The sequence below is a fragment of the Oenanthe melanoleuca genome, chromosome 5 (assembly GCF_029582105.1).
Source record: "Oenanthe melanoleuca isolate GR-GAL-2019-014 chromosome 5, OMel1.0, whole genome shotgun sequence".
In the NCBI taxonomy this organism is placed as follows: Eukaryota; Metazoa; Chordata; class Aves; order Passeriformes; family Muscicapidae; genus Oenanthe; species Oenanthe melanoleuca.
Genome location: NC_079339.1, coordinates 54417542 through 54444334, shown reverse-complemented (window position 1 = coordinate 54444334; position 26793 = coordinate 54417542). Strand labels below are relative to the sequence as shown.

The 26793-nt window shown below is 37.7% G+C and overlaps 1 protein-coding gene across 8 annotated transcripts in view; it reads right to left on the bottom strand.

Annotated features, from left to right (window-relative positions):
• Window positions 1-26793, bottom strand: part of PPP2R5E (protein phosphatase 2 regulatory subunit B'epsilon) — a 78216-nt gene continuing 51423 nt past the window's right edge. For 5 of the 8 annotated variants that reach the window (XM_056492108.1, XM_056492110.1, XM_056492112.1 and 2 more), the window contains 11 exons: window positions 20118-20219; window positions 17433-17525; window positions 13269-13399; window positions 13125-13184; window positions 12398-12506; window positions 11363-11416; window positions 11215-11265; window positions 10274-10393; window positions 9048-9175; window positions 7140-7241; window positions 1-4470 (listed from right to left, as the gene is read on the bottom strand). In XM_056492108.1, the coding sequence (XP_056348083.1) occupies window positions 4371-4470; window positions 7140-7241; window positions 9048-9175; window positions 10274-10393; window positions 11215-11265; window positions 11363-11416; window positions 12398-12506; window positions 13125-13184; window positions 13269-13399; window positions 17433-17525; window positions 20118-20219 (1050 nt within the window). In that variant the 3' untranslated portion in view covers window positions 1-4370. The remainder of the gene's footprint in view (window positions 4471-7139; window positions 7242-9047; window positions 9176-10273; window positions 10394-11214; window positions 11266-11362; window positions 11417-12397; window positions 12507-13124; window positions 13185-13268; window positions 13400-17432; window positions 17526-20117; window positions 20220-26793) is intronic. The other 3 variants (XM_056492109.1, XM_056492113.1, XM_056492114.1) reach the window with 1 other exon arrangement.

Here is a 26793-nt window from a genome sequence, read left to right as displayed (position 1 = left end):
AAACACTTCATTGCTTCTTTATTTAGATGCACCCACAGTACAGAGCCTCTTGAGCATGTGCAAAAGAGGAAAATAACACATTTATGGCTGGGAGCACCATTGAGTTTGAGTTTCTTTGATACCATTTTTAAGAAAGTAAACTGTTTCCAAAGAATGACATTTGAATCCAGGAGTTTAAGACCTGCTTGTACTTTATCCAGAGGCGGAAGATATTTTTATTATTACTTGGATGTAGAGTAGAAGACATTTTCACAGTCTGGTTGGACCAGTCTATATATTTTCATATGCACCTTTTAATATATATAAAAAAGTTTCGTTTTTCCCCCCTACCCACAGATAGATGCACCTAAGTTTAAAAACAGTAATGGGACCAGAGCATTCCTATGGGGAAAAATGAACTTTTGCTGCCCTCTCCTGCTTAAACAATGAAATGCTAAAATATTAAGATCTATGAATCTAATGCTAACCTTGAAACAAAAAGCGTGACAGGTCATTTGCTGTACTACAATCAAAAATAGGACAACAACAAGAAATGTATTGGTACTATTTATATTTGAAAACTCCTCATGGCTCCATGAGGTTATGAATACAACATATTTACAGCAGGTGATCCAAGTAACAAAAACTCTTACAGAGGTCGTGATAAAAAGCGTACGCTTCTGTGGACGGGAAGCAACACTTGGATAAAAGTTTTCAACCAAAAGTAGTTCCATTCTGTCTCAAGATGCTGTTTCATCGAGTTCAAAATGGAAAACTGGGCTACATAAAATCTGCTGCACATACCAGCTAGGAAAAACTAACTCATGGCTCACTCCAGCTGCTAAGGGAAGCACATGGGCCAAATTTGAAAAGCTACGAGTAAATAAAAACATTCATCACCTTTGTCTTCTTTAAGGGCAACTGCTTTGGGATAGTGGTGTCACACAATTAAGAAAAAAGGGCATCTTTGTTTTTAAGGATAGAACTAAAAGGAAATTATGTCAGCTTTACTTGGGGGAGAAGAATCTCATCTTTCCCACTCCTCACAAAACAATGAAGAGCTTTTTAGAGCTCCTAATGTATTTTCTTTTCCATCAAGTGAGAGAGCCTAAGGCTGTACTTATGCACATACAGTGTAAGTACAGCTGCTGCATTTCTTACTAAAGCAATTCTTGGCTCCAACATCCTCAATTTTTCCATATATGAGAACAGATAAAAAAATAAATTAAATCCTTTTACTTATGCTAACAAAACCAAGATTAAATTTACTGTAACCCTACTAGCGAATGCTCCAATGGCATTAGAATACTTTTATTTAAAGCATTCCAGCCTTTGGAAGAGAGACAAAAAACACTCGAAAGCAACGAAAGGAAAACAGCAAGGGAGACGTGCAAGATGAAGAAAGCAACGTGTGGTCAATTCAGAGTGTATGAGAGGAACTTTACTTGCACAGCTGTTACATCCCCATGACCCAGTGCCCTTGCAGCTCCTTCCTGTGAGCAGTGCTCACCCCTTCCCCCAGACCAATGTGGCCCAGGACAGCAGCACCACCCAACGCCTGCCGGACGAGCAGTCATCAACAACACGGACACAAACAAAGGTGGCTTGTGGGACTCAAGAAGCAAACAGAAGTGTAATTTCTGATGCACTGATCACACTTGTGCCCTCGGGCTGCCTTCCTCTTCCTCCTCCTGCAGCTCCAGCGGGAGCAGTGGGAGCCCCGTGGGGCCGGGCATCGCTGGGACTGCGGCACACGCGGGATCCTGGCAGCAGGTGCTTCTTCAGGTGCATCACCCAGCCTTTAGAGTCAAGTGACTTCACAACAACAGCACATCATCTTCTCCTTAAAGGAACATTCCTTCTCAGAAGTGATAAATCATCTATAAACGTCAGACACTCCCCGCTGTCCCCGCGGCAGAGGCCACGAAATATTGCAACCCACCAGGTTCTCCTCAGTTTTGTATGGTCAATAGCAGGATGACATGGCAAAACCAAAAATAGATATGAACAAACAACACTCACCTAAACTCTAAGTACAGGACAAGGTGCTTTTTCTAATTTCACATTGTTGTGTTTTACTCCACCAGGTGAAAAAACAAGAAGTTTTATTCCTCCATCCTTTCTCAGTTTTTCACAATGGAACATAGTCTTTGAGCATGAGTTTGAGTCCACCCTCTCATACTGTGAATGAACATTTCACACAGAAATCACACTAGAAAGTTTGGTTTTTTTCTTTTGGTAACAGAAATAAAAGACTGTCAAAATCAACGGGCTAAGGGACATGATTTGTTATAAATTTATTTAATCTTCAGTATTTCAGCTTGCACCTTTGCTTCAGCACTTTAAAATAAAATGTTTCAACTATGACAGTAACTGCCTAATTTACATTGCGTCCCAGTCAATGTTTTTAAAAGAAGCTCATAATAATCCCATAAAATCATGTTGTGTTTGGTGTTGCATATGACTAATTCCACTTTTTTTTTTTTTTTTTTTTTCCCAGAATTAACAGTGTCAAGTTCTTACAAAACCTTGAGTTTACAACATTTGTGTGTGCAGACCCAGGAGTACAAACTGTGACCTGATAATCCTGAAACAGTCAGTAATCTAGGAGGGAATTCTTTTTTACCTTTTTTCCGTGCCTGAAAACAAGAAAACTTCAAATTCTACTGTATATTTAAATGGTAGGAAGAAAAATATACAAGCTTGTATTTATACTGTATTTCTATCAATGGCAACAGGTCATAAATTCATGTTTGCAACTATCACAACGACTCATGAACACCAATTCATTTTTATACTGTAAATACTGCTGGATTGATGGTTTAGGATTATCAATTCACTGTTGTCATATGTCTATAACAGTTCAAAAGCATCCTGGAGAAAAATCCTGAAACACATACCTTCCGGTATAGAATAATGCAACTGCATTAGCTAAATATATACTGTACATAAGTCTTATCAGCATTTTACCTACCAAAGATGTAAGATTCCACTTTCAAATACAAAGCAGATAGCCAATAATGTATATTTATAATACAGCCCTCTTCTTTGTTTTTTGTATTTTTTTCCTCTTTTGTTTTAAACAATTTGGTCACAATGCACCTTTGATATAAAAGCATTTTAAACTTTATTATTAATACTCAGAACATTAGGATTTCCAGAATCTTTTTTTTTTTTTTTCTCAGTAGCATTTGTAGAACCACTTTTGGTAACAAATACAGTAGTTAGGAATGAGCATCCAGATGAGAATGCAGAAATGTATTATCCAGAATCCTTTCCAGCTAAGACCATAGGGCTGGTACTGTGATGAGTAATAGTACTAGAACCACAAAAACACTAGAGTATGTTTCTTAGAGGCTACATCCTCTTTTGCTGGAACACTTTATAAATACATATTAAAAAGTAAGGCAACAACTCCAAACTGTCCAAACTGCTATCTCGACTCAATTTCCAATTAAATCCATGACCACTGGAGATCAATTTCAGCTTGTGTTGTTTAGCATGTATCTTTATTCTTTCTGAATGGTCCAATAAGAACATACTGTAATAATTTAGCAATTGGTGTTTCTAAACCAACTCTACCTGTGTCCAATGCTGCATCACTAATACTGGTTAGCTACTAAGTCCAGGGTGTTACCACTGCCCTTTTTGTTTTTCCAAGGATTGTGGACACGAATTTGGATTTTCAATAAATAGGTGCACGAATCCAAAGCTCTTTTTCCTACTATGTTTATCACCTACTTGTTTTTTACTTCCTAATGTTCAAATTAAGGAAGCACCAGAGACAGCCTGGTACTAAAAAATGCTCACACCAGTAAACAAAACTTTTATTCAGGACCAAAGTTCTTCATGGCCCTGATCTGAATGGACATTCAACTTATGAAGATATGCAAAAGGAAAAGAAAGTCAAATTACAGTAAAGTTATCCAGAGAAGGAGGATGTTACACAAACTCATAAGGAAATGACAGTCTTTTTTCTCTTTTACTATAAATACACATAACAGTTTAGCAGAAAGACAAGCTAAATTTTAAGATTGTTCACATTTGAAAGTTGTATTATACTCTCTGCTAACGATAAATAAGGAACAGGTCCTGACAATGGAATCTGACATTGCAATTTTCATCAACAGATCTTTGAAGACTGGTTTTAAAGAAGGGTTAAAACAATGATTATGTTTGCAAAGTTCTGAGAAGTCCATCTGTTGTCCAAACTTTGGATTAAAGTCCTTATTTTTTTCCTTTACTTAGAGACAGGTATATACAGTGCTGTTGTAATAATGAAACAAATGTGAAATCTACTGTAAAGTTGCACAATACAGAAAACTGTTGCTCCATCTTCTACTACATAAATGTGTGACTCCACAGGTTAATAATGCTGTTTTGTTTTTTTGTTAAGTTGGAATTATCCCATCACGTCTAAGACCTCTCTTTAATTCCAAATCCTCCAGTTTTTTCCACAGTTCTTCACGCTCTTTCTCTTTCTTCTTCTCACTGACAGAGGAAATAAAACAAAGAGTTAGCAGGAGAGAAGATTGTATAATATTTATGTTAAAAAATATGTAGTTGACATTAAATAGCTGCACTAATTTTCTTGAACACAACTGTAATTTCCTAATGTATATTTCATATTTTTAATATTTTCTCTTTTTTGCCTTTTTGATACCTACATAAACAGATCTAAACAAATCAGTATGAGAAGAGCATAAAAATGAAAGCTGAGCAAACTGACAGTGTTCATAGACACTAATTTGCACTGAGGAATTAAAAAATGCAGTGGACTTTTACTACAGATCTGTCAAAATTATAAAAATTAACAGTTTGGACTAATTTATGTAATTATTTTTATGTTCACTTATTTAAGATTATATATAATCTTATAAATCCCAGCAACTTTCTGGAAAGCATTCCCTGATTCTTTTAGAATCACTATTTTTACTTACACTGACTGCTGGTTTCCCTATAGCTTAGTCACCAACGAAGGCAAAGTTCAACCTACAAGATGTGCCTTTTGTTCAGTGAGTTACTTTTTTTCCACACCAAATTCCTGCAAGATCTATGCAGCATTTGCTTTAACAACAGACTTCAGTGGCTGATTTGAGAAAATTAAACAGCAAACCTAACATTTACTTTACCTGCATTGTTTGCTTTATAAATTTCCTGTCTCTGCCACAGCTCACTGTGAATAAATTTCCCTGAGACTGCAAGGCACAAAATACTTTCAAGTTCTATGACATCACCTTGTAGGTTTAGATGAAATGAAAATCTAACAATGACAGATACACAGATTCTCTGCCAGTCACATTACAGAAGTCTTGAGAAGCATTTTAAGGGATTAGAAACATTCCTACACACTTTGATTCAGTCAACATATCAACATCTGTCTCATTTGTTTGGAATTTTGATTTCCCAAGAGGATTTTAAACATGTGAAAAAATACAAACAACTTTCAGATAAATCCCTACAGAACAGTAAAACAAAACAAAAAAAAAGCCTATTGTTACTAGAATGTATTTAAAATTAAACACAAGAATAAGTGAAATAGCCTTACATTTTCAAGCTACTTACCAATATTTATCTTCTAATCATTAGGAAATACATGGCTGCTTACCTAAAGGTCTGTTAGAGGATGATCACTTCATCCAACTTACCTATTTGACCTATCCTAGTCATTAATATTGAACACATTTCTCCTCAAGCTTTAAGTGGTATCAAAGCTACCCTTTTGAAATGTGGTTTTATTAAGATGCTAAAGATTTTCTGAAAACATTAAGATAAATCTCCTGGTTTATACATACAGATTTTCAAACTATAAGAAGTAAATAAAAATGGTGAAATGGTTAGCACCAGCCTTGTTAAGATACACAGTGTCAGGAGGTGCAAAAGAAATTCTTTGTGCAGTTCAGTCACTAAACCTTCCCCATTCTCCAGACATGGGACACACCACTGCAGTGTCTGGTCCTGTGCAGAGCAGAATTTTTCATCTTCAGGGGCAAAGTGCAACCACAAATTGATTCAGGTCACCAAGCTGCCTCAGTGAATAACTGGATTAGATGATCAGTCCTAAAACTCTCTGCCTTTTTTCTAGGGAACCACACAGTTTGTCTCAACTGCACCACAAGATTGGCACTTATTTATCAATACATACCAAGAATAATCTGGCTTCTTAGTTTAAATGTACCTCTGAACAAATCTCTAAAAGTAAAATACCATATTAAGGAACTAGCCTGTTATGTGCAGATTTTTTGGGCTATGCAACAAAGCGGAATGAAAGGTCAGTGTAACTCCAGCCACACAAGTGAAAAAAAAAAAAAACTACAACAGCCAAAAGACTTTCAAGGTTGGACTGCCCTAAAAACCTCTGCTGATCTGCAGTGCCCTTTGAATTGCTTGGGGGAACCCTGAGTTGCAGCCAGGTATGACTTAAATGAAGTTACAAACTGTTCAAAGTTCCTGAAATTTGCTCCTTTTGTTCACCTAATCTTTGCATAAAGTGAACTTTTTTGAGAAAAGATGCTGCAGTGTAATGGAGAAATAAAGATTAGGGAAAATAGGAGAAGAGACAAGAAGCTTCTATGGCTTCAACTGGAGTTGAACTAATGCCTCTATGAGTGATGTACATAATGGATCCTGCATCCTGAAAGATATATTTTATTATATATTTTATATATGTGACAGATACAGCATAAGAATGAATAAGAAATAAAATGTCTGAGAGATGTCTCTGCTTTAAGACCTCATCCAACCTACAAACAGCAGTTTGAAAAATCAAATCTTTGGGGTTTCCCTCACCTCTCTTTCCAAACCTAAGTGTAACTTTCTTTTTTCAAAGTCTTTAAGCAAAGCATTACCTTTAAACCCTTGTCTTCCTTTTATTATTGAAAATCTTGATACACTTAAGTATTTTGGAATGTGGAGTCAAAGGAGAATTGCAGGAGGAATGTGGACTCCCAAGCAATGCAATGGATACTGTATTTAATAAAGGCTAAAGAACAACCTGCACACAATCTCACATCCTGCAATGGCAAGCCTAACAAGCAGGCAAAGGCAAAAATGGGGCAGTGTCTATTTTGTCTGAGATTCTGCAATTGCACCTGAGTGTAAGGGGAGAACTGAACTGCAGGCCGTGTGCACAGCTGACAAAAAAAAGCTTTAAAAGTTACCGCTGACGATCTGACTTGTAAGTTGCTGTCAGCTCGTCAAACATGGTGCTGTTCATCTCCATAAATGCCTTCAACACATTGTAGACTAAAGCCACAATAGCCCTGTGAAACATGGAAAAAGAAGAAAGGAAGGAATCCATTAGTTTCAGGTGACATCAAACGTGAAATAAAAATTGTCTTCTCTCCCCAGCTTTTTCTGTGACCAATTCTGTTCCTGCAAGTGTGGTTATGTAAATTCTTGCATTTCAGTGAAACTACTTTTGATTAACATACTTAAAGGTGAGAATCAGCTTTCATGTCCCTACTGACTACTGAAAGGGAGCAGGCCACAACTCCAGGGTAAAAGGCAACAACAGAAAGCTATTACACATAACTACAGTCTCTTCCCTCATGCTGTGGAGCAATTCTGAATGCAGCTTCAGAGATTCAAATCATCAATGCTGGCAGAAGGAATAGAATTCAAACACTAAATGAAAGTGATTCATATTTCCTTATGACTCTTCTATGAAGCTGAATATTCAGTGCATCTATGCAAAATACAAAGCTGTATTGCAAGAGTGATTTCCTTGTGCTCATACAGTTCATATTCATTTTCCCTTTCACAGTTTCTGATCCACTACTCTGGCTGTCATATTCAGACCCAGGGCTGCTGAAGAAGCAGCTCCTCAGCCAGGAGGCAGTGAATCAACAGTACAAGCGCCAGGAACCTTTGGAGCTAAACCTTACAGCACACAAACTATGTGCCATTTCCCACGCACCCCTGTCTCTCTCATCTCTTTAAATAAACTTTCATTTTTGTTGCCTACACGAAAAATTTTCTTATAAATATAACAATTCTTTAAATATCTCCTTTGTTTTAGATGTGTCTTTACCTGGCTCGTGTAACAAAATTTCTATGAGCATGAAAACTCTGAACTGGGGTACTGGAATATTCTCATTACCAGAGGCATCCCAGGGCATGATATAAAAGGGTGGAGACTGGAATGGAATACTGTGCCATGGAAAGTGTCCTTTTGTGACCAGTATTAATTTACAGAGGCTTTCTAGCAGCATTAGATTTGTCATGTAAGCACACAAACTTGAGAGTTTGACTAGGTACAGAACAAAAAGATCAATGTTTGAAAAGATGAAACATTTTACAGTATGGTCTCAAAGCAACTGGGACCTGAACACAGTACAGCTCATTACAAATACTGGGTTTACTAAATGCTATTCATCTTGACTTAGAAAAACTTTCCAACTAAAACAAAGGATATATGTCATCTAACTGTAAGAAAATTTTTCATGAAAACACTTTTTACTAGGTAATTCAGTTTAAAATGAAATTGCCTAATTATCACAATATCAATACAAAATAACTGCTCAATTATTGTCATAGAGAACAGCTGTATTTAAATAAATTTGGAAAAAAACAACTCAACCTAAGAATATACTGTCTGTATGTTTAATGGATGTTTAAAAAAAGCCAACACCAAAAGTCTCCCAGAGGTATCAGTTGGTGATGCAGCCACAAAGCTTTATTAATGCCAAGTGATATTCTTCTAGACAATTTACAATCAGGCTTAAGAGCCAACCCATTTATATAAAAAAACTGCGTAGGAGAAACACTTGATGAGCAACATTTTTCCTTCAATAACAATGTAACATTTAATTTCTTCTTTTTTCCAACTTGTGAGAAGGCCTATTTTTATCCCACAAAGTAGTGATTTTTGTACACATACCAGTTAATTAAAAACACTGAGACAAGCTCAAGTGCAGACTAATATATACTGGCATTAACAGAGCTGCACTTGCTCAGAGCAGCTTTGAGTCTGCATCTCTCCCATTCACATGTTCTTCAGCAGACATTCCCTAATTTTATCAGTGGGATGTCAAATGGTAAGATAAAGTGTAAATGCACAAACTTACGGATTCCAGTGCTCTTTAGAAATCCTGTAAAGGCTGGAAAACATGATGGGAAGTATAACGTTTGAGTTCTCCTCTATCAAACTCATGATGTATTCATTATTCCAATAATACAGCGCTCTTTCAGCCACCTTGGAGTCAAAGAAATAAAACATTAACAGGAACTCAGAGACCTGCACGTTTGTAATTTCCTGAAGGAAAAACAAATCACAGAGAAACTCCACAAAGATGAACTAACAGGAGTCATTAGTTTTGGAATTAAATTCAAATCAGTAGCATAATATGCATTAATGGAATTAAATTTCTATCCTGTAGCTCTGATCCCACAGCACCCCCCTCTCTATTTCCTGAGCAATGTGTTATTGCTCACTGAAGGCTGGAAACAGACACAGCATCAGTGCTGCAGCTGAGGAGGGGAAGCAAGAGCAGAGAGACTTCCCATCACCCTTTCCCTCAAAACCAGGAAGAGTGCAGTTGGAAAAAACCCAGCAGTGTTGGGATACCAGAGGAAGGAGACAGGGAAAGGCCCAGGAGCTGGGCTGGGTAAGAGAGGAGAAATCTTAAGAGTTGGGAAGGCATCAAGGACAGTCATTACCCTGGAGAGAAGCTGGGGGTTAGGAAGGAGGATGCTGATCTGAATTATGATTTAAAAAAAGATGTAGTCCAATGAAGAGCTTAAAAGTCCCATCTGTCTTTGTGCCAGGACAGATCACCAGGCTTAATATGGAGACACTACAGGCCATGAACTCTATATCCTCTTCACATATCCATTTACATCCCATTCATTCCCCTCCCTCCCATTATACAATGTGATTAAAATGGGCTACAGTTTGTGTCACCTCTAAGCAGACACATGGTTACATGGTTAGAAGGAAGCAAGTCAGAAAACAAAAGCTGCACAACATGGCCCCAAAACCAGGGAGCAAATCCATCCTCCCTGAGCTATAGGGCCAGCACTTGTCACCCACAGTGAGAAGGGATCAAAGTTTGCTTGGACACAGCTTAAGGATTTGTGAGGGGCTCAGAAGGACAAGTTCTGTGCTGTAACCCCAAAAACCTCTAACAAGTTATTCATGGAGCTCAGACCTAACCTTCCACCCCAACATACCCTCTTCCACAGAAGACAAGTATTTAAAAACATAACATAAAATAATATTTACACCTGGGGGGAGTTATGTCTGAAACTGAGACTATACATTCCTATACAAACTATAACCTCTACCACTGACCTGAAAATGAGGGCTAGAGACACACTTGGCAATTTGTTTAAACAAGGGTTCCTGGATTTTGACAAATTGTGATGGTTCAATTACATCCAAGATTTCCTCTAGCTCTCCTAGGAACATAACCTAAAGACAAAAAAGAAGGCAGTGAATATAAAACCTCCAAATCATCTTGTTCTGCAGAATGCTGGTAACCTTCAAATTCTACTGCTTCAGGAAGAAAAGGAAACTCACTAGCTCAGTGAGACTCTCTCTCAAAAAAATGTAATCAGTTCTATATTGGCAGCTTTTGGACTCAGTCCCTTAAAGCAAGGACAAGTTTCTCCTTCAAGTGCTGCATTTAAAGTATTTTGAATGAAATTCAGAATTGCACCAGTACATATATCCATGCTGAATACCTTGTCCCATACAAAGATCTGAACAACCAAGGCTTAAACCTCATAACTAAGGAGAACTTCATTTTTGAGAACAATATTCAAGCTAACAGTTTTGCTGTTTCACAAAACCTCACTAGGGAAACTCTGATTTGCATCTGAAACAAAATTGCACATGCTTAACTGCATCTTTTACATGTTTAGTAGGTAAACACCACATAAAGTATGTTTCATCCTCACTGGAAAAATACTGCCTTCACATATAAACAATTCTAAGTTTGACTGAGTTTTCCAACCCATCCTCAATTATGTTTATTTTCTCCTTTCTAAAAAATTCTCTGCAGAAGTACCAGGACTTACTTTGTGAATAGAAACCACAGTCAAACTTTTCACAGTCAAAACTGCTCAAAAAACTAGAATTACAGTATTGAAAAATCATCTACAAGAAACAGCACATGCTGTGGTGAATCTTGGTGCTATCAACCATGAATTATTTCAAGATTCCCTGCTTATTATGCTTTAGAGCAAAAAAATTTTTTTTTTTTTTTTTTGCAATACTAGCATATCACTTACCTCTTTCTGACTGCAGGTTTTTGGCCAGAATTTCATTAAACCTCTAATGACCTAAATTAGAAGGAAAAAGAAATTAGATTTTTTTACTTCTCTCTCCAAAGGGTAAGCTATTCACAGTTTAAAAAAGAAGTATGAAAGAAATACTTACTGGTTCTGTGAGTGAGGGGTCTTTCTCCAGAAACTGTACTATGCAATACGCCAGCTGTGAAGAGGTAAGAATTTACAAAAACAAAATTAGAACATTTCTACAAAGAAACCACAAAACCCCAACTTTTTAAAAAAGAGACATTTAAGGCAAGATGCTATTCAGCTGTCTCAAACTACATCCAAATTTAGACTGAGATGCACAATTTGCACTGTGCAAATCCATTCAAAGTTCAGTTTATAACAAACGAGGACAATTTACAAGAACAATTAGAGTGACAAAGTAGCATATAAAATAAAAATCAGAACGACTTGGAATTCTAAATACAGTCATACAAGCAATGATTTGAAGGTTCTGCTGCTCTCTTAAACTGCATCTTTTTACTAATTTTATAGAGCAAAGTCGTGAGAATTCTTGCAGGATGAGTCGACACAGCTAAAACCTGGAATAACATACTTAGAAAGCAGAGCTTTAGCACCATAAGAAATACTGCACTATCTGAAAATCAGAGAGAAAGGCAATAGGTAGCAGTTATCAGAGGGAAAATTGCATCATGTAAGCTGGAAGTATAAAAAGATGTATGAGAGCATAAATGTAGTATTAAGGAATCCATGAGGGAGAATATTAAATGAAAAAAATGTGAGTATTAGTATTCAGAAGGCTGCCAGGGTGAAGAAGAGCCTTGACAGCACAAGACTAAGGAAGCCCAAACATCCTCTTGGGAGAGAGAATGGGAAAGGCAAACTTGTGAGAATGAGAAAAGAGCAGAGAGGAAAACCAAGAGAGAGAGCTTAACTACTAAATAAAATCTCTAAAATATTACAGATGTATGTTAAGCTTTTAATTATCAAATCAGAACAGAACCTAGATATTTGTCATACAAAGGATACTGAATTAATTTTGAAAAAATCTATTGTATTTTGTCCATATTTAGAATTTTCCCCCAGTTTACATGTTCACGTAATTAAATTTAAAAAGCAACCTTAAAAAATATGCATATAATTCGTACTGAACAGAAAATATTTTCATAATTTCTACCTGTGCATGGAAGAGTGATAAACTCCTGACAGTGTGTAAAGGGATCAGCACCTTCACCAGAAACTGTTTATGCTCTGCCTTGAGAGGTAAAGCAAAACCATTGATAATACTGGAAATTAGAAAAGAAATATTTGTTAGTGTCATCATCACAGACAACAATACTGAGGTCTGAACTAGCACTTTCTAGATTAAAACATATTTAGCAGTCAGCACCTGTTTACAAATAGCACTTGTAAACAGGTGTTGACTTTGGTCCTGCTTTATATTAGCAGGACACTACATATCTAGGTAGCAACCCAGCTCCCATTAGGAATAATCACAAAAACAGCTGCACAAACCTGCTGCCAAACAGATAAGACCTTGTCTATGTGGTCTGTAAATTCATGTAAGCAAGGTGGCCTCAAGTAATTAACCTACCAAAATTAAATTCACTCAAAACATTCACTCTGCTAAGTGTGCTCAGAAGAAAATAATCCTCCAGCATGTAAGGAGTATTTAATGCACTCACACACATAAAATCAATCCAACACTTTGGCTCTAACTTCCATGTAGTTATATATTCTTGGCAAAGATGTGACAGAGATTTGCACATGGGCTTAAAGACGAGCATGTGCACACATCTGTTGTCAGAATCAGGGATTATCATAATACTTTTTCCGAATCTGACACTATCCTGACGTGTCCACAAGGGAAGTCTGAGTTAGATAATAAATAAAGACTTATTTACCTTCCTAAAATTTCCAACAGTTCAGCTACGCCATTGAAGTGTTCAGTTTCATAAACAAATCTAAAAAAAGAAAAGTTAAATATAAGCGATATATCAGTTTCCTAAAGCCTTCAAAAGGGAAAAACACCTTCTTCCACAACTTACCGTAGAAAAATATTATTAATCTGTTTTCGGATAAATGCTCTAAGACCCAGGAACTTGCCATAAATTCTGTGCAAGACTGTTTTTAGGTAGTCTCGTTCTCGAGGGTCTTCGCTGTCAAACAGCTCCAACAGCTGTGTTTAAAGGAAAAAGAGAACTGAAACTGGAGACATTTGACAAGCAGGACACACAGATTTCTATATGAAACTGAATTCATGAAAACACGTGAGTGAAAGAATGTGATGTCCATGGTACCCAAGGAGTAGATCCCCAGTATTAAAGAAATCTTGTGGAAACTCAGTACATCATCACAAAATAATAAATTTGTGATCAACTAGCTCCAAAATGCTGCCTTCCTTCTCCACAAAAATAAATATGGTAAGAGAGTTTGACTTTTACCATCCACCATTCCCTGACTCTGCAGAACCAGAAGATCCTCATTTGATCTAATACTTTGTTCTCACAACATTGTGTCAAGGTCACATTTTTCTAATTGCTTGTAATTTATATGATGAGCCCTTAAGCCTTCCCAGTGACTGTGTGGCCTTCATGCTGTGGAAAGACTCAACAGGGAAGTCCATGCCAGCACTGGATCTGCTGTCACAGGATCTCCACCAATTGCCAGAGAGAATTAATCATCAGAGAGAATTAATCCTTCACTTTGAACAAAATGGTGATTTCATTATCAATGCTGATTTAAAAAAACAAAAGAAAACAATGAACAAAGAAAAAAAAAACACAACAGAAAACTCACATTTACTAAGTAGCTTTTAAATAAATAAACAGCAAAATGGTATGTAAGACTCAGTCAAGGGGAAGGTGTTTTAGTGTCTGGTATTGCACAAAATATATCCCAAACACTGACACCTGAAGCTGCATGAAATGAGCAGCAGGAATATCAACTGCAGATCTTTGTTTTGCTCCCCTTGAATCCTCTTCCACAAAAGTATGAACTTTCCCTTGGCCACCTTCTTCATTTTTTTGTGACACCACAATACTGGCTATTCTGGTAGATGTTTGGAATAAATTCAGAGGCAAACTTTACTTAAAAGCCAAAAAAGCACAACCAACAGCCACAAATCTACAGAAAACAGGGAATTTTAGGTAATTTCTAGCAATCATAAGCAACCAGTATCTGTCTTGCATGAAAAAAATGCTAACTGTCAACCAGTACCTGCCTTGCAAGAGAAATAAAGATAGTTTGTCAAACAGGTCTTGCAAATGGGTAAGATGCTGTCAGAAAATCATTACAGGAGTGGCAGGAAACAAAATTATCTTAGATTCACAAACAGATAAATTATAAACACCTATTACGAGTAGATATGTCAGTGTGTGCATGCTACACCTAATCTCTGATAAACTGCTACACAACTTTGAGGAGGAGGAAAAAGATAGGAAAAAATAGGATTAGAAATTGTTAGGCTGTCGGGAATTTTGCTTTCTAACATCCAAGTCTGGACCGATGCACACATTATTCCTCATTGTTTTGAACATTTCTGCAGCTTGCAATGAGACCTTGCTGTATTTTCCTTGCAGCAAGAATCTCTAGTGGGAATTTATGAGGGAAGTACAAGGTTTGTCAGCTGCCCTCCAGAGGTTATAAACACATTGCTTTGTTCAATTAGTTCTAGATTTAAATAAATAAATAGTCACCTCATCCTTCCCCAAATAGCACATTTCAGCCTAAGACAGCAAACAGCTGGAAGCACTTATGTTTTTCATTTTCTTACTGGATTGAAAAGTATTTATATTTCCAGTTCTCTTATGCAGATCCTCTCTGGAAACACTGCTAAACTAAGACTCAGTCTCTCATTAAAAAATAATAAATAAATAAGACAATTATCTTTCTATGTCCAATTTGTTATTAGGTTTCAACAATAAAGTCTTATTTTTATGGATAAGCTGCAAGACTTCCATAATTTATGTTGACTATTCTAAACATACAGAGAAAAGGGAAATTAATTTTCCAAAATAGCAACCTACATAACACAGAGACTTGTGGATATATTTGAATAGCATGTCTCTTAGCAACCAGTGCCAACCATTTCAAACTGTACATAAGCAGGATTTAGAAATGAACAGCTACACTGGTAAATACAGTATTTTACTAAAACATACAGCTGAAAGCCAAAAACACAGCTATACTTAAAAAAAAAAAAAAAATAAAAAAAAAAATAAAGCAAATAAACAAGCAAAAAGTTTTAAAAAAGTCCATTAAAAAACCTGTAACTTTTTAATACACTTTTTAATATACTTTTTTCATACAGGCACCCTTACTGCCAAGAAATACTTCATTAAAATTTAAAAAAAAAAAAAAAAAATTTTTTTTTGAGGAAAATCTGATTCCAAATACTCCAAATATCCCACTTGTGTTGTAAGTATCACAAGACACTGAAATGCTTACTATTCCTAAGTCCCAAATTGCCTTCCTGTGTAAGGGATCTCTGTTGCAGATACTCAGGAGTTACTCCTGACACACAACAAATATAACAGGAAATGGAAGGACACCCCAGTTCCTATAGCTCATCACAAAGTATTTACACAAATGGAAATATATCTATGTGCTTATATACATTTATTTATATTTGTATGGCTGAATATAATTTTTAATAGAAAAAAGTTAATTTTAAATTGACACACTGTGCACAGCAATATAAAAATGTGTATCACCAAACCACATGGCAAGAGCACAGGAATTCTTAGAACTTGTTCGACCTCATATCATGATTTTTGATATATAGGTTTTAAAATCTCATATTCCCCTCTTTCAGTAGATACTATTCTTCCGTTTAGTAGATTTAAGAAAAACTAGCATGATTTTAAAAAACACAAATCCTTGGTTTAGACCCATTCTCCTGTGCCAAACTGACAGTTTTGAATGTCTTAAAAGGGTGTGAGTGGGATGTTGCCAGTCATGACCAAGCTCAGCAGCACACAACAGGATCATCTAAGAATTATTTTTACTAGATTTCAAAGGAGAGCACATGCATTCATCCTAATGCAATCCTGCTCTATCTAATCAAACTAAAACCAGCCTGGAAAAACCTGTCAGGACTGATTTATCATGCATATTCTTTTATCTCCAGCAGGTACTAGATGAACACATTGGTGCACCTCCTTGTCAAATCAGTTCTGAGATGAACAAGAAGGAAACCACCAGAGGTTTGATCCAGATGAAAAATGCTCCTGTGTTTAGGAGATGGAGAAAATAAAAAGTTAAGTATATCCTACTGCTTTCTTAGGATGAAGAAGGTCTTGTGATACCGAGAAGGAAACTGAATTCCCTTCTTTGAAACTTTGAATGTAAGGACAAAAAATGCTCTTTTCACTACATTTTTCAGGTATTCTTCATCCAAATAACACACATGAACAGTAAAAGCACAACTTTTATTGCCTGAAAAGCACAGGGAAAAATAAAAGCTCCATGAGTGCTAAGGGGCAAGAAAAAGGTGTTCAGAAATGCTGAGTATCTCCTGCCAACTCTAGTTGGTTTTTCATTCAAGTGTCAGCCTGCAAGGAACTCCCTTTTCTAACTAAATAGGCATCTTTCTAAATTCCCCTGATTTCAAAAGCAAGCTACAGACAGCATCCAGCACAAAGTTCTTTCTGACTATGCAGTTATACAAAAACTCACCAAGGGAAAAGAAAACCCAAGACAGGCCTGTTCTCAAATCTGAAGTCAAAAAATGTATCTGTGGAGTGTCCTGGCTTATTCCAGGAAACAACTTCCTTTAACTACCTATGTTTGTATAAACAATATTAAGACATATTAAAACTGGTGTTTAAGTAGTCTCTCCAGATAGAGAGAACAGCATTTTGAGACTATTTGGTAGCAAACTTTTCATTTTTCAACAGTTACTGTTTCAGCTCAGTCTCAAAACCAGTAAGTCAAATATTTTGATTGAGGTATTGAAACTGGATCCAAACCATCTATTTGATGTATCTATAGCAACAGAGACTGACATATAAACACACAGACACCTTTTTCCACTACCTCCATAGACTGAAAACTTTCACTATAGATGAAAGGCTCGTTTAGCCTTTTTCTGTTGCATGCAAATGAAGTTACACTTTCAAATTCTAAACAAAATCTTTTTAAAGGTTTTTTTTTTGTTTTTTTTTTTTTCAAAAGCAACACTAAGCCTTACAGAAAACACACCAGCTTACCTGCAATACAAATTTCTGATCTATGTACTTTTTGGCAATGCTGGGCTGAAATTCTTGGCTTTCCAAAAATCGTATGAAAAACTCATATACAAGCTGCAAAAGAAAAAATAAACAAAACATGGGTTTAGTTTATGACTTGATTACTCTTCATACCTTTAATATTGCCCTAAATTATTTTGTTAGAAGATTAAATGCTTATTTTTTCTCTGGTACAAAGGGTTAAAAAAGGAAAATATTTTTCTCCTTTATCAAACTGCCACCTTTTAGTTAAAATTAATTACATGATCTTTTTAAGCTGCCTTTGCTTATTTAACTCCAGTCAAAGACATTTCATCACTAAGAACAGGCACTGCCATCTTGTAATGCTTGTTATCATCTTGTAAAGCTTCCTAGAGTAATTGGGAAGCACATTTAAACTGCCCTCTGAACTGCTGAAGTCACATCAAATACAGACATTACAATTCTGAAGGGGTTGGCGAAACAGTTGGAAATATTTAAATTAAATTAGAAACTGCTTAGAGTAGTGTTCTAGTACAACTTGAAACACAGAGGAAGAATACAAACCAGAATTCATCCAGAAGTTCCTAATTTACTGTAAAAATTAGCCTCAGGGCTGGAGAAAATCTGCTTATTTTCATGCAATTCCATCTCTACCTAAACTCTTCAGTGGGACAGCAAGACTTTTCATTTAGTGCAGAAAAAGAAGAGTATAAAAACCAGGGAACAAGGAACTGAAGTGAAACAGAGACTGCTGTGGCCTCATAAGACAGCAACTCTGATCTGTCACTGGTAATGAGCTACCAGCCACCCCATTCTCTTTGCAGAACCTTTTCATAAAGAGCAGCCATTGAAAACTTCATCCCTTTTTGTCTTTAGTGAGTATGAATATTGATACTGAAAGGAAAAAGGAAGCTTAAAAACTACATTTTAAAATAATTTTAAACTTTTCCATGACAGCAATATGCTGCAAAACTGCTGCTTCTACTTTGTAATGTATTCTCTGACTTCTCAAAGGAAGCAATAGGAAATCAAAAAGCAGGAGAGAGGTTTAGAAAAAAGTGACAGCTTACATAACACCAACATTAAATCATAAGGAAATCAATTCCATTGACTTTTCACAAATGCTTTGGTGAATTTCTTCTTGACAATGGTAAGCCATCCACTGGATAACAAATTCCATCATTTCCATGCAAGTAATGACTTTTTGAACTACAGCACCACTGTCAGTGAATGTGCTGTTTCCAGGCAGGCACAGCTCCTTGACGTTTTGAAGATTATTATTTTTTGTGAAATTTAAATATAAATGAGGGATGAACCTACATTTCAACAGATTCTGAATTAGAGAGCACAAAAGAGTAAAGCAAACCATTCACAGGACTGTGCATGCAACTGTAAAATAAAACCCTCATTTCAGGCTGAGATCAATTTTGCTCCTTTGCTCACAAAAACTCCCAAACCCCACAAAATTATTCAAGCAAACTTCTTGTAAATTTACCAGTGGTATGAGTTATAATCCTGACTAACACACACAGGATCTTTATCTATATTTTCTATAAAGGAATTTACTGCATCAGTATCAATGACGCTTTCTCCAGTTTAGTTTATGTTCTTCATTCAAAATCACAGAATGATGGAATAGTTTGGGTTGGAAAGGACCTTAAAGATCACCTCATTTCACCCTGCCATGGGCAGGGACATCTTTCCCAAGACCAGGTTGCTCATCCAGCAAGGGCTCCATCCAACCCAGCCTTCAACACTCCCAGGGATGGGGCAGCCACAGCTTCTCTGGGCAACCTGTGCCAGGGCCTCACCATCCTCACAAAAGTCAAGAACTTCTTAATAAAGTGTAATCTGAATCTCTACTTGTCCTACCATGATCTGTGTAAAAAGTCATTCTCCCTCCTTTTTTTATAAGCTCCCTTTCAAGTACTGGAAGATTGTAATGAGGTTTCCCTGGAGCCTTCCCCATGATGAATAACCCCTGTGCTCACAGGACAGGTGCTCCAGCCCTCTGATCATCTTTACACTCTCCTTCTGATCATATTTGCACCCTCCTTCTGATCATCTCTGCACTCTTCTCTCTGGACCCACTCCCAACAGGTGTTGGGACAACAATTTTCTTCCACATGTGGGTCTCAAAATCCCTTGTTTTGACAACTGAAATTCAAAGGAAGGGATGCTACTTAGTGAGCTTGAGTCCTGCTACAAACACCTGGGAGCAAACCTTGACTCTAGGACAGGAAGGAGGACTTAGATAGGGATGCAGTTTCTCATTCATTTTTCTGATCAGCTGCCAGCACTTGTGCACTTTTGTATGAATATTAACCACCCTCAATAAAGCAAAACTGCCAGCAGTGTCGTCCTCACAATGCTCATGCTGAAGTTATTGAAAAACACTTCTGCATCAAAGCAGTTGGGAAAGTAAAAATTTTTAAATCAGTGAAGGAAAATGAGGGAATATGAGGGACACCATCATATAATTTTGAAAGAAAGCTTTAACATTTTTCAACTATCATGAAGTTCTCTATCATCTCTGTAGGTACTATATTAGAATCACAAACATTATTAATAAATGTTAGTGTCTCACAGACTAATTCTGATTCACAGGTTAAAAAAAAAGCTGAGAAAACTATTAGATACACTAAATAAAAACAATAATTTCTTCTGAGGTAAATAATCAAAAACCTGTAAATGCGGCCACGATGCCTCCAAGGTGGGCTCATCTTCTTCTGGATCAAATTCATTGCTGTCACTAGGTGGGAGAGTTCTGAAGATATTGCAAGATACCTGAAAAGGCAAAGAAAGGAGGATGAGATCCATTCTTCAAACAGGTAATAGATTTCGTACATCTGTACTTGCTCTATCCTCCATCACTTAAACACTATTTCTTTTTTTCCTGCTGTCTGACAAGGATCTTCAGCAACAGCACAGGGATAAGGAACCTGTCACTTTACAAACCTGCCACCAGCTTTGGCTTTTCTCCTTTCCTCTGATATCCCAGCATTATCCAGTCTGGCACAGTGTTCCAGGAGCCCACCAACATGCAATTGCCAATCCTGATGGCATCACTGGGAGCCAGGACTGCTCAAGAGTTGTAGGAAATACCATCAATGCATATTTATAAGTGTTGTCATACAGCACTTGGTTATTTTTGTCTGTGCAGAGAGACATTAATGATTAAGGTCTCATCTGTCAGCACTTGTTAGGAGTTGCCAGTGCTACTCACACATTAAATGCCTGGACACCTCATGCCAAGTACAAAAACTTGGTAATAAATGAAAGCAAATAATAGTATTTGCTCGACACTTAGCCTACATTTTATTTCATGGCTGGCTCACTTTGCCTAATCTTATTTAGAGGCACTTTGGTGAGACTGCCTGGCTTTGTAAGGTTCATGCTATCAGCAAAGACTGAGCCAGAGAGCTTTCCTGGGTTAATTAGAGTGCTGAATGGAGCGTACAGCTTATTATGCAGCAAATCTGATAAAGTGCAAACATGCTATAGGGCCCCTCTGCACTTGGAAGGTGATGATGTGCCTTCCTTGCACTCTGCTGCTGCGCATTTGACCCATCTCTAAGCTGGTTAATCAAACAGCTGGGAAAAGCAGCATGTTATCCCCTAATCTATTCCTGACCCCTTCACAGTAGTTCAGACAAACTAAGCTATTTAAGACACAAAACTAGAATGTTCTTCAGCATCCTTGTTTATTTTTCCAGCTTTTTTGCTTCTGTAAATGTTTTAGTCTGTAAGGTGTATTTTCAGTATGCTGGCAACTTAGTGAGAAAGGGCACGTTAACACCCACAGTTTAAATACAATCCAAATACTGATAAAACCAGATTTAAATAGGGTGAAGTTTTAGAATTTGCAGGACAAACAGAACAGACTCAGGCACTGCATAAACAGAAAGATGAAAGAGGTAAGTGCAGGAAAGAACATGGGGTACATCTGAGTCAGGGATGTTCGCTGAACACAGAGAGTGAGCAAGGCAAACCAGTGAGCACAGAAAACAAGAGGCCACACTGGTTTGTGCTGGGACTTGTCCCTTCCTGCCACAAGAGGGTGTGTGCCACTGCAGTTCCAGTCCTGCAGGCTCTACAGAAGCCCCACTCTGTAAAGCTCAGCACTGCTTTCAGCCTGGAGAGACACAGACTCACTCCAGCCCTGATGGGTGCTGAACTCCTCCTGCCTGTACCCACACCAGCCAAGTGACTGCCAGCTTTCATTAGGAGAAATATTGTTCTCCCTTCTCCAGCCTTTTCCTCAACTCATTCACTTCTCTCAAGAGCCCCTTCACTAAGAGGCATTTCTAATCTCATGAGGGGTCAAATAACTATTCCAGGAATACACAAATTACAGTTTGTCTTTCCTCAAGGATTCCTGAGCTCCTCCTCCTACTATCCCTGATATGAAAATGCAGGGAGAGGAGGAGAGTGATCAGAATTAGCAAGACAGAGTTTCTATGAAAGAACACAGAAAAAGGTAGAGAGCCCAAAGGATTCCCAAGTAAAAAGTGGGAAATGTACCTTGAATCCAAACATCTAGGATTCCAAAATACTTAATCAAACATTTTGTGTTAATGCTTCCCAGTCAAAAATCCCAACTCTCTCAGGATTTGGATCAAAACAAGGCAAAGTACATACTTTCAGAATGAAAAGACAAATTCCTGTAAGACTCAAATTAAGTCAAACCAAGCCTCAAGCAGTTACTGCTAGGGCCTTACCAGCATGATAGAAGTGTGAGAGGTTCAGCAACAATTAGTTAAGTGCTAGCACTGACACCTGGATCTTGAGCTTGGGACAAAATTAGTATGATTTCTGGAGAGTGCCTATTAAAAAATGCCAGTCTCAAGGCAACTCAAAAGCAGGTTTTTTTGCACAAGAAAATTAACATGTAGGATTAAATATAGTGCAAGCTATAATATGGTCCTACTATGCAGTTTGCTCTTTTTAATTTTCAGTTTTGCATTAGGAGTAAAGATAAGCTATGTGGAGCCAAAATGCAATGAGAAGAGCCAATGAGGAGAACAGACAGAACAGGTTATCTTTAAGTGATTTCCCCAGGTTATCATAACTTTAGGAGATAATGTGTGCCATTACAGCTACATTAATCACCACAACACAGCATGATAGCTCATTTACATGCAGTGTCAATTTATAGCATGCTCATCTAAATCAGTAGCCTCTGGGTGGTTAATGTTTATAAGCCTCTAAGGGAGAACTGAAGGCAACAAGTCCTTCCATGCATGAAGTGCCCAGCTGTACATTGGAGACCCTGACAGCCACCACACTAAGACAGGAACACGCTACATCAGATCTGGAAAGACTTTTTTTCAGAGAGGCATAAGGCAGCTATTTTGTATTTATCCCTGGGCCCAAGCAACATGCCAAAATTCCTTCAGCTGGACAGCTGAATCATTTCTCTCCTGACCTCCCTTGGATCATCAAGGCAGAGGACATCCTGCCAGTCTGCACACACAACCCCCAGTGACTCCTCTCCCAAAGCCAACACAAATGACTATGGATCAATACTGGCTCCCGTCTGCCACCGATTAGGAGTGTCTCCAAGCCCAGATGATCTTTCTGGAAGGCAGACCACAACTCTAATATTCTACAAAGTTGTATCAAGACAGATGTCCCCTCTCTGTCCTCAAAAACGCCTGCACCCTCCTCTTTTCCATGCTGTACCTTTCAGAAGCACACACCAACCTGGGGGTACAAAGTCCACCACATCTCCACCACCTGAACACCCAAGTGCCAGAAACCATTTAACAAGCAGTTAAATCTACCCATTGGCACTGAATCTAAAGCATTCAAAATCTAATTGGAAATGCTGAAATGTCAGATTTCTAGACTGAAGATGCACAGAAACCTCTGGGCTCTGTGTCAGTGTGTCAGTCAGGCACAACTAACAAAATCACAGAATGGTTTGGGTTGGAAGGGACCTAAAGGTCACCTGGTTCCTATGCCCTGCCATGGGCAGGGTGCCACCCACTAGACCAGGCTGCTCCAAGCCCCATCCAGCCTGGCTTTGAACATTTCCAGAGATAGAGCAACTTCTCTGGGCAACCTGTGCCAGTGCTTCACTTGCCCTCTTAGTAAAGAATTTCTTCCAGGATCGGATCTAACATCTAACTCCAAGCAGAAGCAAGACAAAAACTCTCCCAGGCAATTACAAGTCAATGCCAATTCACTGAAAACAAACAAGACAGGGAAGGCTGCTCTGTACCCCTCTAGAGAGTGAGCTGCAATTTCTGAACAGATCTGATGTACCCAGCAATGCAGAACTACAAAATTATGAATATACAGGTAAAAGCATCAGGCTTCAAGAAAGCTTTATCACTACATTTATATTTGAAATAACTTTAAGAAAAGAAGGTAGTAAAAGGCTCAAGTCTGAAGTCAAAATTCATGTTTTGAGAGGTCCTCTCTTTGCCCCTCACTGGAGTGCTATAAAAGTGACAACGCTGTAACAGAAACACTTCACAAATTGAATTGCAGCTGAGCACTTCTACTCTGTGCTGTTTGAAACAAAGATTTTTATCAGTAATAGTCTTCCTGAATGAAAGCTGAAATGAAAACAAGCACACACACACTGTAAAGTTTAATATATTCTCTATATAAAACCAGGGTAAGTGGATACCGATCTAGCTTGCAGGGAACACCTGTTCTTCAATTAAAAATATGTGGAATCATCCAAATGAATCCCACATACATATAAAATTGAAACCCAGTATCTCTGCTCACAGTATTTAAATTGTTGTGCACAATAACAACATAGAGAAGCAATAAAATGTAATTAAGCCATAACATGAAGCCATGTTAACCTGGAGACAACACTGGCCCCTGGAAAAGACACTGGACTTGTCCTTCTGAAACAAATCTGCATATGTGGTTTTTTAATATTGTTTACAGATTTACATATTCTAGAGCCTGAAGCAACTACTGCAGCCACTCAGCTATAATCTCTCTATAAAACCCTCTGAATTGTTCCCAGAAGTTTGACTAAAGAACATCTTACAAAATGTAGTATCTAATTTTATCTTAACAGATTATAACCTGTTCCACCAGCTCTCTTTTCCTAAAGTTTCACTACTAATTTTACTACAGCACTGCTTCTGATCTCAAGGTTGAATCTGCCTGATACCCTGTTGTTTCTTGTTAAACCACCAGATCTCTTTTACACCTGTATATATATTTGCATATGCAGTATGTCTATCTATAGATAGGTATTTTTATATAGACATGACAACTCTCAACCTCTGTGTTGTTAAATGGAAAAACAAAGCTCCTAAAGCCAAGCAGTTGTTGGTTTCTCTGTTTGTTGTTAATCCTGTGATTATTTTTGCTTCCTTCCTTTGACCTCCCACCTGTGCACAAGTGCACTGGGGTATATATAAAAAGCCGGACGATCTCCCTCTTTTTTCCTGCATGTTGTCATATTAATTTATCAATGTTCACTTCTTTGAACAGTGTAGTGTACCAGAAATTCATATTAAGATACTCATGATAAGCAATCCACAATGCTCAGGTTCTTTTCTGCACCACTGCTTGCCTGAATACAATCTTTCAGGGCTTAATATTACGTGCCTTCTTTTGCCCAGCAGCATTACTTTGGACTTGGCTGCATCAAAATGAACTACATTGGATTGTGAACACAGTCAACAATCCAGATCACAGGCTGGGGGGAAAACAGTTCTCATTTTCCCTTGACCTTTAAGTCTTCTAAAAATTCAATCAATAACCTGCAAGAATTTAGCTCTGGATCAGGGCTCCTAAACTTGTTAGCTTACCATCACTCACTCCAGTGCTGGTAGCAGCTTCCATCCATACAGATGAGGAGGCAGCAAACCTGAGATCCTTGGGCAATGCTTCTCTTGGCAGAACTACAACAGGAGGAGTTTGCAGGACAAAACAGCTGGAGCTCAGGTGCAGTGTCCACACCATGCATGTTTAGAAGGAGGAATTGCTTTCTAGTGATATCCTGCACTGAACAAAGCTATACTCCTGCTGTGGATGCTTTGCCCAAAAGAAACCAAATTTACAAACCCTGAAACTTCCCATAGAAGCACAAAATGGTTTGGGTTGGAAAGATCTTAGAGGTCAACCAATTCCAATCCACCCTGCCATAGGCAGAGAGACTTTCCTCTAGACCAGGCTGCTACAAGCCTTATCCAACCTGGCCTTAAACAATTGCAGGGATGGGGAAGCAACAGCTGCTCTGGGCAACCCATGCCAGTGGCTCACCTACCTAACAGTCAAAAATTCCACCCTAACATGTAATCTGTCCCTGACCCCTTCCAAATTCAAGCCATTGCTCTTTGTTCTTCCCTTCCAGTTTAAAGCCATTACCCCTTTGCTCTCATCTTGTTCACTCTAACAAGAATCAAGGTGGATTATGACACTTTGGATCTGAATTAGAAGTGTCAGCCCAGACCCCAGGGCTGCTGGGAACTGGAGCTCTGCAATTCCTCTCCAGGTCACCTAGACCCCAACTATATCTGGGTACCCTACCAGTAACCACATTCACCACTCTCTCCTTGTAACGAAGTTTTCTGATGATTCAGAGGATGAATTATTTATTTAATGTCTGCCCAGACAATTCTATAATACAGTCTGAAAAATCATAGCAGTAGCTCAAAATACCTTCAACAAATTAAAGCACAGTACCAGCAGAAAGAGGCCCTCACCTCCAGAGCAGGCAGGAGACCAAGTGAAAGCCTGCCAATGCATGAACTTGAACTCTAGACAGCATTACCAAACTCATGCTGTCCTGGACTCCAAACTAAAGAACAAAACATACAATTCAAAACCCAGGAAAACAATCCCTCAGAAGAAGGTTAACACTGTGTTTGTCTGTAGACAAAATGCTTTAAAGGTACTTAAGAGGATGACACAGCCAAAATAAGGTGTGGGGATGTAAAGGTCCCTTAAATAAATAAATAAATAAATACATAAATAAATACATAAATAAATAAATAAATAAATAAATAAATAAATAAATAGATAAATAAATAAATAAATAAAGCTCCAGTGCTTCCTGGAATAAGAAAGTGTTTTTCCAGTTTCTTTCTTTCCTTTAGATCTGGTCACTGAACTGTTATGCAGATAAAGCCTGACATGCAAGGCCTATGTAACCAACTGCAGGAATAATGGATACAGGTAAATGTAATTACAGACTGCTGCTGCACGAGAAGCTGCCTCCAACTGATTTTTCTGAGAGGAGCACAGAACATCAGTGCCTCTTCTTTTAATAAGCATTGTATGTTCAATACAAGCTAGGTGTATAAAGAATGTGAATAACAAAAACATCTAACAAAAGTATTTGGAAATAATGCATAAAAGAAATCAAAGCTAGATTATT